The 12,841-nt window shown below is 45.0% G+C and overlaps 1 protein-coding gene across 1 annotated transcript in view; it reads left to right on the forward strand.

Moving 5' to 3' along the window:
• iqsec1b (IQ motif and Sec7 domain ArfGEF 1b) overlaps nt 1–12,841 on the forward strand; it is a gene marked incomplete in the record, with an annotated part of 275,178 nt that overhangs the window by 244,515 nt on the left and 17,822 nt on the right. Inside the window, 2 exon segments of the mRNA XM_036124610.1 lie at nt 7,347–7,626; nt 11,620–12,760. Coding sequence (XP_035980503.1) covers nt 7,347–7,626; nt 11,620–12,760 — 1,421 coding nt within the window.

Below are 12,841 nucleotides of genomic sequence, written 5' to 3' on the forward strand. Positions count from 1 at the left end.
TAAAATAATAATCCTTTAGTTTGAAATAATAATCCTTTAGTTTAAAATAATAATCCTTTAGTCTGAAATAATAATCCTTTAGTTTAAAATAATAATCCTTTAGTCTGAAATAATAATCCTTTAGATTGAAATAATAATCCTTTAGTTTAAAATAATAATCCTTTAGTCTGAAATATTAATCCTTTAGATTAAAATAAGAATTGCGCTGAAATGTATCTCTGGAATCAGGATTATGGAAGAATTAGCTTTCTTCAGACCAATATGAACAGTTATCATCTTTGGTCGTCTGGATGCTGTACCAAACAGAGCCCTATTGTCATGATGCATCTGCGGTTAGATGTGTTTTCACAGGGATTTAGTTGCTTGATAAAATGTTTAGTCCTGCTGATGCAGGCCTGTTTTTGGCTGGTGATGTCAGCATCCAGAATGAGGTGGTCTTTCACTGCTTGGCTCTGTGGGATGACGCAGCGCTGGGAATAAGGGCTCAGGGAGGGGTCATTCTAAAAATGATACCTAAGATAAGACATGCCTTTATTGTTCCATGCTGGAGCAATTGTTACATACTAGATTAGCACTGTGAATAACACGCTAATTAAAACAAAAGAGAACAAAGTTATTAGAAAGGGAAGAAAGAAAATACTGATGGGAGAGTTTCATTTGAACATGTTTGAGGAAGGTGCTGGCATGTCAGCGTTCCTGTTATCGTGATGCATTATTTTAATGATCCTTTGATCGGTCTTCATGAACCTGTTGACATTTGAGGACTGTTGTGCTGAGCTGAAGCTCACATTACTGCAGCTGTACCCCCATTGCTGGATCAAACTGTATCCAGCTGTTTCCCAGAAGCCATTCTGCAGGCTATTAATAAATACCATCAGCAGCATGGCTTGCTGTCTCTCTCCCTCTCTCCTTAGTATTTTTCTTCATACTTAAGGCCTCCATCCTATTTGAGTCCCTTTAAATCCACGGGACACCAGATCTCCAGCAGCCACACGACCCAGTTTCCTCCAGAGGAAATTCCCTCCCTCTTCCTGTGAACGCCCCTCCTCAAGAGTCCGTGAAGGGAGGCCAGAGGAGTGGGGAACCGTGGAAGGAGGGGCAGCCGTTCCTTGTTAGGACACAGCAGGATCAGTGCAACAAACGGTGCAGTTAGCCTAATGGCAGAGTAAGTGAGGTGTGGGGGTCCATGGAGGCTTGGTAGGAGCTCAGAGGGGAGGGAGGATGTGGTGTCTGCTGTGTACCTCAGACAGGACCCAGTCCTTTGTGGAGCTGGACGCAGACAGCTGGTGAGTGGCTGTGCTCTTGCTCTGCTCTCGTCTGGTGAAGCAGCTTTTCCCCTTCACTCGTCTTCATATCTGTGCGTGCCGAGGGCCGTCAGCTCTGTTTAAGGGAGAATTTATTAGTCCAACCAAAGTGCTGGTGCTGCATATTGGACTTAGTGTCTTTGATGAAGTGGGACAAGCAGCTCTTTACTTTAAGTTATTGTTTGATTTTTCCATCCTAATGCTAAGCAGCTATGTTCAGCTGAGTTTCCAGAGTCATGTAATGATCAGTGAACCACAGCTTTGATAAGTTCCTCACACCTGACTGTCAGGACAGAACCAGAGGAGGAGCGCAGTGTGTGAGTGGTCCCCACGCTGTGACCCCTGGGTCCTTCACACAGCAACAGCAGCCGCCCGCCTCCTCTCACCCTGCAGCCACAGCTCTGGCTAAAAACACAGGGTTCAGATTTAGCTGGACAGCTGAACACCGTCATGTTGTGCATTAAAAGGCGTGCTGCGATGCAAGGCAGAGGAAGCGAGGCAGAGCTGATTGGAATCTCAGGCTTGGACTCACGTTGCTCTGAAGTCCCTAAAAAAGACTTTGAACTTGACTTAGACGCGTCGCACTCTAACGACTCGCGGCGGATGAGCTTCCTTGTTCTTGTAGTCAGGGCAATGAAAGCACCAGACTGTGACTGGCAGGATGTGAAGGATTGTCCAGGAAGGGTCAGCGACCACATGGACTCATGGCTGAAGCTTCATAAATCTCAGCTCTCCACTAAATGACTGTGGTTCATTTCAGAACCACATAATCTGCTCTAACATCCGTTTTTTCTTACTGTTATGCTACCGTTGTGTCTCCCAAAGACTCTTCAGAAAAAGCTCTTCCTGTTCTGTTCTCTGAGAATCTTGGTGTGCTCTTATTAACTCCAAGCATCTGAGCTTGATCTTGGTTTAGTCCTTTATGACAACAAAGTGTGTTAGATAGTTCTCAGAGACACCAGATAGAGAAATGTGCAAGATTAGCTTTAAGTAGCGGGCAAATATCAGGACCTCCTACTTGTGGTGTCTGGGTGTTTGGACTGAGTGCTGACCAGTCTGGTCTCATCTGAAGGTCTACCAAAAGAAAACCAGGTCACAAAACCCCTTTTGGGTGGTTAATCATTTTCTTGCTGAGGATTTTTAGGTTGTTATGATGTTAAACCCATCAGTCCCTCAGCAGAAGCTGTGTGGACCTGAACAAAAGGTTCTTCTGATCCTCTGGTAGTTTGGCACACCAGAGCACAGTCTGTGTAAAGCATCGCTGATGTGAAGTAACTTTATACTAAAAACAAAGGTGTACGAACATGGCAACCAAGCCAATTCCCAAACTAGGAAGATATAAAACTCTTTTATTCTAATAAGCTGGGAGGCTGCGACCGTGCTGCGTTAGGCAAAGCTTTGGACAGAGCTGTCATGATCTGGTGTGGAGCAGGAAGGAGGCTGGAGGATGGCAGGCAGGTGGAAGTAAATTGTTTTACCTAAAAAATGAGCAAAAAAAGATGTCCTGGTCCTTATGGTCCTCAGTGTTATAGCCATGAAACATTTTCTTTGATATTACAGGAATGTTACAGCAGTGGACGTACTGTAACCCCTTTTCTGCCCTGATATTAGACTTAAACTTAGACTTTATAAGTACAAAGTGCATACAGAACGAAATTTTGTTGCATACAGCTTACGACACTGTAATGGGATTGCAGGTGGAATAAGGCAGCGTTACAATATAAAGTGCAGCAGTGATCAGAATGTAACACTACAGGAGAAAAACTGTGTGCAAGAACAGGATGTAGAAGAATGTTCAGCCATTGTTTATGTGCAAAAAAATAATGGTGCAAAAAGGCAAATGGATAATGAAAGTTCAGCAGCATTTGTAGTGCCAAATAAAGATGTAAGTGTGATGCAGAGTCCAGTTCAGAGTTCAACATTATAGGATGGCTCTGACATTGGGGGGTTGGACTTTCACTGCTTCTGCTCCTCCTGTTGGTGCTGTAGACGCGCTGGCCTGGTGAGGGGTTTGATTGTAGCAAGGCCAGATGTAAGTCTCTGACATGGTCAGACCTCCGCTCCCTCTTCACTCTGTGCAGTCTGAGGAAATTGGATCAGTAATCTGCTGACTGCTGTGAAGACGATTAGCTCCTGTCACAGCAGATTAGGTTCATTATTTTTATTGTAAAATACCTTTTAAATATTCAATGGCGTGTTGTCAACAACACTTAGCTTTAGAGTGAATTAGCTTGACAATAATACGCGGACCAGCCAGGAAACAGCCAGTTGACCAATGACGGTTCCAGGCTTTCAGTGCTTTCATGCTTTCCATGCTGATTTTTGTGGGTTCTGTTTCAGCTTTGCAAAGCTTTTCCTCCATATTAACGACCTGATCTTTCTGATTAGGCCTACACGTGCACCGCTAGGCCGGCCTAATTACCTCATCATGTCACCTTATTTTGCTGCTAAGGACCTAATTGAGAAGCACAGGTTATGATTAAATCCTGTTTCTCATTAAAATGTGACATGGGGCTGTGTTCATGTCAATGTTAGTTGTGTCTCTGTTATCTGGAACACGCTGGGTGTCGAGACCAAAAAGAAACCCTTTGTTTTGGGCTAATGACAGACGTTTTCTGCCAGAAACATCCTCCAGGCTTTATTTCATCCTGTTAAAGGTTTTATTTGAACTTTAATTTCTAACCCTGACACATTCCCCCACAGAGCTCCAACAAGGTTATGAGCAATGATGGATGGCCTCCAGACAGACGTCCTCCCAGAGTCCTTCTGCTTCATCCATTTTACATCGATATAAACTCAGTTGGTTACTATTGAGGAGATTTTGTTTCAAATTTTGCTGTAAGGTAGAAAGGTTCATATTCTCACTGTGGACCTTTGCAGGCAGAGGAAATGTTTAGAGCCTGGCCCCTTCATGAAGGGACCCTCTGGAAGTTATTTGATAAATTGGACGCCTTTCTCTCTTCACCATCAGTTTCAGCCTTGCTGTGGAAACTTCTCTTTGAAAAATTTCACAAATACATTTTGCATTTCAAGTTCACAGCTTCTCCCAGTTTTTAGATGATATGCACAGTTTGGAGTTGTGCGCGCTCCTGTCGCCAGCTATGAGCCTTGTTCCAGTGGAAGTCCAGCACATGACCGTCCCTATATTCATTTATCATTTTTGGTTGAATCCATAACATAATGCAGAGTTGCATTGTGGGAACTCTCATCTTCAGTCAGATTTACCTTGGAGGGTGAGTCAGTCAAACTCACCCTCCAAGGTGAGATGGCACACGCTCAGCGATACACCACCCCCTGCAGTACGGTGGGTTTGAACAGGCTCAGTGTGTGCTGGTTTTCTGCCCGGTGGGAGGAGTCAGAAAAACCCTCCAGTAAGATCGTCATATGCTGCATATCATTATCTGCTACTTTGTCAATACCAGCATTCTTTCTTTTTTAATTCTAGTAATGGATAAGTTGCTGACTTTTGGTTTCCAGTTGCATTAAGGCTTAAACAAAGTTTAAACGTTTAGGTCAGATTGTGTTTGTATAAATTATGGGAATATTCAACAAATGACACAAGAGAAAAAGTGTCTAATAGAAGGGATGGAGTGATTCTGCCTCTTCAAGTGTACGTTTAGGGCGGTTGACCCGGCCCAGTCTCTGGTCCTCTGCAGCCTCTAAGTCTCCTTCCAGCATCATCATCTTCTTTCAGCTCCATCCACCTTCCCCATCAATACTGACCAGCTTCCCAGTATGATGCTGCCACCACCATGTTCCACCATGTTCCACCATGTTCCACCATGTTGATGGTTTGCTCACGGCGGTGGGGAGTGTTAGTTTCCTGCGCAGCGTTTTGCATGTAGGTTTTGCATCTACGTGTTTGCTTTGTCTACTAAATGGCCTGGAGCTAACCAGACATTTTCTGGCTTTCAGTCAACGTTGTTTTTCTTCCGGCCACTCTTCCATAAAGGCTGGACGTATGGAGTGGTTTATTAATAGTTGCCCTGTGGAAAGATGGAGGATCTCTGCAGCTCTACTAAACTTGCCTCTTTGCTGCTTCTCTAATTAGTTCTCTCCTTTTCCAGCCTGCCAGTTCAGGTGGATGTCCATATGTTGGTAGGTCTGAGGCAGCTCCGTCCTCCCTCTATGGCCAGACGGTGGATTGAACAGATCTCTGGGAGACGTTGAAAGTGTGGGAGATTGTTTTAGAACCTAACCCTGCTTCAGACGTCTCTACAGCTTTCCCTCTGACCCACCTGCTCCTGGTGGGTGATTGAATGAAAACTCTGAGGTGAGGGGAGCCTGTTGCAATGGCGCTGGATTTTTTTGGAGTCTGCAGGAGTGAATTTCCATCAGAGAGGGAAGCTGTAATCCAGTGACACATTCCACTGACCTCCCCACCTGGTGCAGGTTCTTCCTGTTCTCCTGAGAGCACCTGGAGAACCACGCAGTGTAGCAACATACCAGGAGGCTCTCTAGCAGTTTGTGAGCAGCTGGTGAGGTAGAAAAACATGCTTTAACTTTCTGAGGAAATAAACTCTTTGTAGGGCTTTTCTCCACCTGATGTGAGATGTTCCAGTCGAGGTCTGCAGAGATGTGGACATTCGGGAACCTCTCGTTCTCAACCCTCTCATCCTCCTTACCTTGTGTCATGGGTGTACTGTATGTCGTGTGCTTAGATTTCATAAGGTCAACAGTTTTTTCCACTTGGAGATGTTGAGGCCTGCTGCTGGACCTCCTCTCTGTAGGTCAACTCATTACCATCAGAAATCAGATGTACATCACCGGTCATCAAACTTGACTATGGTGCTGGTGGAGAGAATGGAGGAACAGTCATGAGTGCATGCTGAGTAGAGAATGGGGCTGAGGACACACCCCTGGGGTTTCCCTGTGTTCAGGATGAGGGTTGATGATGTGTGCTTATCCATCCCAGTGGTCTGTTCCTGAAGAAATCCACAATCCAGCTGCACAGGGAACTTCCCAGGGGTCTCATTGCATAGAATCCATACTAAAAGCGTACGTATGGGAAGAAAAAAATTCCAACTTGTAAAAAGTGAGATGCAAAAGTTTCAGGCCCCACGTTTGTGCGTACACAAGCTTTACAAACGAGGCCCCAGGCTCAGCTCACTCAGCTCATTAGCCAGTTTATGGGGAATAAATGTGTCAAAAGGCGGAAAGGAAGTCCACAAAGAGCATCCTAGAAGAGGGAAGGCAGTGGAGTAAAGGAGGTTGGAAATGGTGGTGGGATGTGCAGTTTCTGAGGATCCTCATGCTGATGTGATCGGGACCAGCAGCACTCCTCTGCAGCTGTAACAGCTCCTCCTGTTCTGTTTCTGCAGGTGAAGGTGGCTCACTGTGCTGAGAAGACACGGTTTAAAGTGTGTGGCATGGTCCTGTCTGTGGTGCTGTTAGCACTTAAACTGTCCTTGTGTCGGCCCAGAGATGTAGCACCGTGACACATACTCCTGGTGTTGCTCTAAGGTTTTCTGAGACCATAAACAGAACATTTATACTCAGATACACCACACAACTGCACTCTGTTAGATAATTAAATTTATGAACACAATGAATGACACCAGATTTTATTTAAGGCCATCAGAGTAAAAAGAGACTGAATATACATTCAATCCTGACTTTTCAGATTTGAAACTTTGTAAACAAGAAATCATTTTCCTTCCACTTCTGTCTGATAAAATCCCAGTGAAAGCCACTGAAAACTGGCCTGGGAAAGGGACAAAATGGGAACAGGCTGAAGAGGTGTCAACACGTTCAGAAAGTAAAATGTGCTTCTTAAGCAGAGTGATACAATTCAGCGCTGTCTAATTACATTATTGCTCCTTCGTCTCTTATTGTCTTCTGCTGCTGTCTGACTTATCCATTCAATCGGTGAAATAAAACCTATACTCTGCTTGTTATCATCTTATCGAGGCTACTGTTCTTTTTGTGGATCTTTTTGCACTTTGTTTTTGCTTGCTGATGACAATGGCTGCAGAGTAGAACCATGGCTTATTGAAAAAGCACTGATTTTGTTCTGATCAGTTTGGTGTGTTTGTGTCACAGTGTGGAAGGTGACGCCCCTGGCAGTGAGGTGGGCGCCTCTGTGGACCCCAGTGGCAGCTATGGTTGCAAGCCAGTGAGCCACAGCGGCGGCTTTGGCCTGGACCACCTGGACAGCCAGCTCTACGGCCACATCTTTTTGCCGACCCACCTGCGACCCCGCCGACCCAAGCTCCAGCACTCCCAGTCCATCCTCCGCAAGCAGGCCGAGGAAGAGGCCATCAAGCGCTCCCGCTCGCTGTCAGAGAGCTATGAACTGTCATCGGACCTCCAGGACAAACAGGTGAGAGGGACCTGCTCTGAGTAGATACCTTGACAGAGGTCCACAACTTGGTCTAGATGTGGACATGTTTGCTTAGATATTGTTTTCTCTTGTTGTGTGGAGATAAAGAGCCTCAGCTGTTCATTTTAGCCTTCCATCGCTCTGTTCACCAGGCTGTGGACCCTGTTGACTCGTCACGCATCGGCCTGTCATCAATGATTTAAAGTGGGAAAGATGCAGAACCATCAATGCAGATTGTTCTGCCGCATTCTTATTACAGTTGCTTCATTTTCTACTTCCTCTCCCATTCTGAGGTCCATATCTTCTTTGTTGTGCTGACCCTCAAATGTCCCGATTTAAATGCTCAGCATTTCTAGTCAGGGTCAAAGTAACAAGTTGTAACAAAAACCCAAAGGATGCTGTTGTCTCAGCAAATTATTCCTTCTCTGATGGTTCATTGATCATGTGAGGAGAAAAACCAACGCGCTTGGAGACACAGCCACGTAGAAATGTTAAATATGTATAAATGTATCATGCATGCGGCCAAATAATGATTTCCCATTGTCAGTGAGAGTGGCCTCTCCTGTCCATACCTGCTAACTGCTTTGTTATTTGTGTTGAACAGGGAAATAGGTCAAAGGTTTTCTCATTCCTGGCATCCTTAAACTGCCAGAAGAAGTTATTCACTTCCCCCGAACGTTTCCCCGTGTCGTCCTGTTACAACCACAATCCTCAGACTATTCTACGGAGATTACATGTGATAGACAAACACAAAGTAGCATATCATTTTACAGTGGAAGCAAAATAACACATAGATTCAGCATCCCTTACTGTAACCCATCCATCCATCCATTTTCTAAACCGCTTAATCCCTCATGGGGTCGCGGGGGGTGCTGGTGCCTATCTCCAGCGTTCACTGGGCGAGAGGTGGGGTTCACCTGGACAGGTAACCAGTCTGTTGCAGGGCAACACAGAGACAAACAGGACAAACAACAATTCACGCACACACTCACACCTAAGGACAATTTGGAGAAGCCAATTAGCCTAACCCCTCTGACTAAATTCCAGTGTGACCACCTGAAAAAGGAATTCACCTAAAACAATATCCCAGATTCTGAAAATCTCAGAGATCTGTGCAATCCAGCCTCAGCACATGGAAACAAGGGTGGTGAGAAAAAAGACGTTGTTGCCAGCAAGCCGTGAGAAAACCTGCAGATGACTGGAGAGTTGGCTGGAGGACCATCTTCAAGCAGAATACCCACCCTAAACATGCACAGACCAGTTTAGATAAAGCATATTTATGTTAGATTGGCCTAGTCCAGAATCAAATCAGACTGAGAATCATTAGCAAGAGCTAAAACACAATGTTGACAAAAATCCCTCAATATTATATATGCTGTTGACAAATGCTTAAAAGCTGACTGATTTTGAGGTGCTGTCCAAAGAACATCTGGTGACAGCTGCAGTCTGCAGATAGCTGGAGCTAGCTAGAGACAACCCCAGCTGAGCTGCAGCCAAAGGTGGTTCTTCTCCCAGAGAAGGATGAGTTCCTTCTCTGCTGCTATGTGTTGGTCTGTCACACAAACGCCCAATAAACCCAGAGAAGTCTGCTGTGGTAATCAGACAGAATGTGAGTCTTAGTATGCTGAGCCCATGTCAGTAAAACTTGGAAGGTTCCAGTTGCTTGATGAATGTGGCCCACATGAACGGTCCAGTGGCCAGGAACACATGTGGTACTGGTAATGACTGGTTACCCCCACAATCAGTCCTAAATCACAGGCAACCAGACTGTCACTCAGTTTTTCTGAAAGCATTTCAAAATCTATCCAGGAGTGTTGCTTCTGATTTAGCTGTTTGTCGGTGCTGGTTGTGTTTCTGCAGGAATCCACCAGGGTCAAACTTACATCCACACATCTGGGAGACAACAGTGGATCCTCTGGGCAATCATTGTCACCTGATCTAATTCTGGGTCATTTACTAACTGCGACATCAACATTTAGATACCCTCGTTACAGAGTTATTATCAGAAGGTCATTTATCCACGTCTCTGTAGCAGCTGCTGACAGGCTGAAGCTCCACCTTCCAGTCAGATGAAATGAGCCTCGTCTTGCCCTGTTGTACAGCTGCATTGGTGAGGAATGCATGCTGGGAGTTCACAGGAAGCAGCGACAGAGGTAGCTTGTTGCTGCCATGTTCCTCTGGACAAGGGCGTCCAGCAGCAGAGTAACAGGCCCTGCTGTGATTTTGCTCCATGACTCTATAGGTGAGAGACAAGGAACAGCAGGTTACAGGACAAGCTGAGGGGGCCAGCATACACGCCGTCTTAATGATGTCTGCATCTCACGTGTCGTTGTCAAGCAGCGTGGAGGGTGTCATTTACACCTGTCTGTTTCCATTAAGCTGCTTCTTCAGCTCTTTGGGCCGTTTTTATAATACTCAAACTGTCAGACAAGGTCACTTGCAGAAATGTCTGCTGGAGTGGAATGAACCTGAAACTCTAAATCTTTCAAAATGCCACCATGTTGTTTTCTAGCCGAGAAAAACGCTGTGACGTCTATTTCCGCTTTAGCTCTCTCACTAAAAGCTGTTGTTAACTCAGTGCACTAGTTTCTAGGGGTGCGCCAGTACGCTCTGCACGCACTGAGTCATGAACTGATACATGAGCTCAGATTCACAACACAGGACTCGTCCTTTATCTTGGGGAAAACTAAGAAATCTCGTTTTTACTCTCCAATCCCCAAAGTGTGTTTTAAAGAGTGTTTAAGCAGCAGAGGATAAGCCAGTCCAGGCTGGACGTGTCCATATGATGTGGGTTTTATGCTTATCTATTTTAAGACAGCCTAAATGTGGGGAAAAGCGTGTCAAATGTTTAATTTTGCTCCTTTTACAAGTAGAATGGCTTCATTAAAGAACTCTGTTTTTAGGGAACCCCAGTTCTTATTGTTTTCACAGAGCTGGAGACAGCATCTAAAACCAACTGCTTTCAATAAGGTAGAAGTTGGTTTTATTTCCAGGAAGCTTTGCTTGTAACCAAGTGTTTTTAAAGGGTTTGAGGCTGCTTTAATAATGAAATGTTCTTTATAAGGTGGAGGCTGCATTTAAAATGGGTTTTCAGTGGTTTAGGGAACCTTCGCCTGTAACTGACTGTTTTCAGCTGGCTTGTCAAGAAGTTTGTATTAGTCACTAAGCCAAAAGGGCAACTCATTAGATTTACTTCCTCTCTTACTCTTCCAGCCAGTGTTCTACCTATAGGCCGTAAACAGCAAACCAGTTTTTATTGCTGAGATCCTTCTTAAATCCCTCAATATTATTAACAGAATGACATTTTATAAACTTAAATATGGTCTATAGTTCATGCCTTCTTTTAGAAAAAAAGTTTGTGATGACAGCAAATACAAATCGCTTATATCACTAATGAATAAACCCGCAACAATGTTTTCTTCAATTCTGTTTATCTATTAATGTTGCATTTTCTTTTGTGATTCTGCTTGGCTTATCAGTGATTGGACATCAATTATTGCAGTACACTGTATTGATCAACTCCACAGACAATTTTTACTTTATCTGCACCCATATTGTATAGAAATATGGCCATTTATTTTATAATAGTTCAATCTACTCATTATTTTCTAAATTTAATGGCATTAATTTCCAGATGATTTGGAAGTTTACTTTCTGTTGCTTGTCCATCTAGCAAATAAGTACATCTTTTAAGAACATTTTTAAATCTTAATTATTTTATTGCTATGATTAATATGACTTGATCAAGACTCATAATTAAAGGTTTAGATTTTGACTTGACTAAAGACTTGCATGCCTTGACTTTGGATTCGACTTAGGACTTAAATGCCTTTACTAAAGGCGTGACTCAAGGCTTGGTGGAAAGACTTGAGACTTACAGTGACTTGATCCCACCTCTGCTGCTTATTCAGTCTGAAGTGAAATTCAGTCTACTAATCGTGACAGGAGAAGGAGAGTAGAGTTGACTGACCACTCTCCCTTTTCTCTTTACAGGTGGAGATGCTAGAGCGCAAATATGGCGGGCGTTTCATAACCCGGCATGCTGCACGCACCATTCAAACAGCCTTCCGCCAGTACCAAATGAATAAGAACTTTGAGCGTCTTAGAAGTTCTATGTCTGAAAACCGTATGTCCAGACGGATTGTGCTGTCCAACATGAGAATGCAGCTTTCCTTTGAAGGACCTGAAAAAGTCCACAGCTCCTACTTTGAAGGAAAGCAGCTCTCTTTATCAGATGAAGGCACCAAAATAGGCGCGCTGGTTCAGTCAGAACATGGCACGGAGAGAGGTGTACAACTGAAGACACCGAGTACACAGAGTGACTTCACAGATGCCATCACAGAACTGGAAGACGCCTTCTCCAGGCAGGTCAAATCTTTAGCTGAATCTATCGATGATGCGTTGAACTGTCGCAGTCTACATGGGGAAGACAGTCCCTTGGAGCAAGGAAGAGGACACCCGGACATGAACAGAGAGCTCAGCTGCCAAGTGACATCCTCCCACAGTGCTTCAGAACACCGCAAATTAGATGAGATGACGGCATCTTATAGCGATGTAACCCTTTACATTGATGAAGAAGAGCTATCGCCCCCTCTGCCTATGTCTCGGTCTGTAGACCGACCCTCCAGCACAGAGTCTGACCTGCGCCAGCGTTCCCTCAACTCTTCCCAGGACTACTGGTCGCTTGCTCATAAGGATGAAAAAGGGGATACAGATACGAGCTGTCGCAGCACACCTTCCCTAGAGTGCCAAGAACAGCGTCTGCGAGTGGACCACCTACCCTTACTGACTATAGAGCCTCCCAGCGACAGCTCAGTGGAGCTGAGTGATCGATCCGACCGCAGCTCGTTAAAGAGACAGAATGCTTATGAAAGGAGCCACGGCAACCAGCAGAGCAGCCCCAAACACATCCCCCACAGCCTGCCACCGCGGGGACCCTCCAGGGAAGACGACGCCTCCCGTCACCGTCCCCGACAGCTGGAGGCCCATCTGGCTATCAACGGTACAGCCAACCGTCAGAGCAAGTCAGAGTCGGATTTCTCTGACGGCGACAATGACAGCATCAACAGCACATCCAACTCCAACGACACCATCAACTGCAGCTCCGAGTCCTCATCCCGAGACAGCCTGAGGGGAGCAGACTCTCAGCAAACAGACAGTACCACAAGGAAACTCGCAACAGCTGGGACTCACCGGCATTCAGCAATGACATCAT

Source organism: Fundulus heteroclitus, chromosome 20 (genome assembly GCF_011125445.2).
Source record: "Fundulus heteroclitus isolate FHET01 chromosome 20, MU-UCD_Fhet_4.1, whole genome shotgun sequence".
Lineage (NCBI taxonomy): Eukaryota > Metazoa > Chordata > Actinopteri > Cyprinodontiformes > Fundulidae > Fundulus > Fundulus heteroclitus.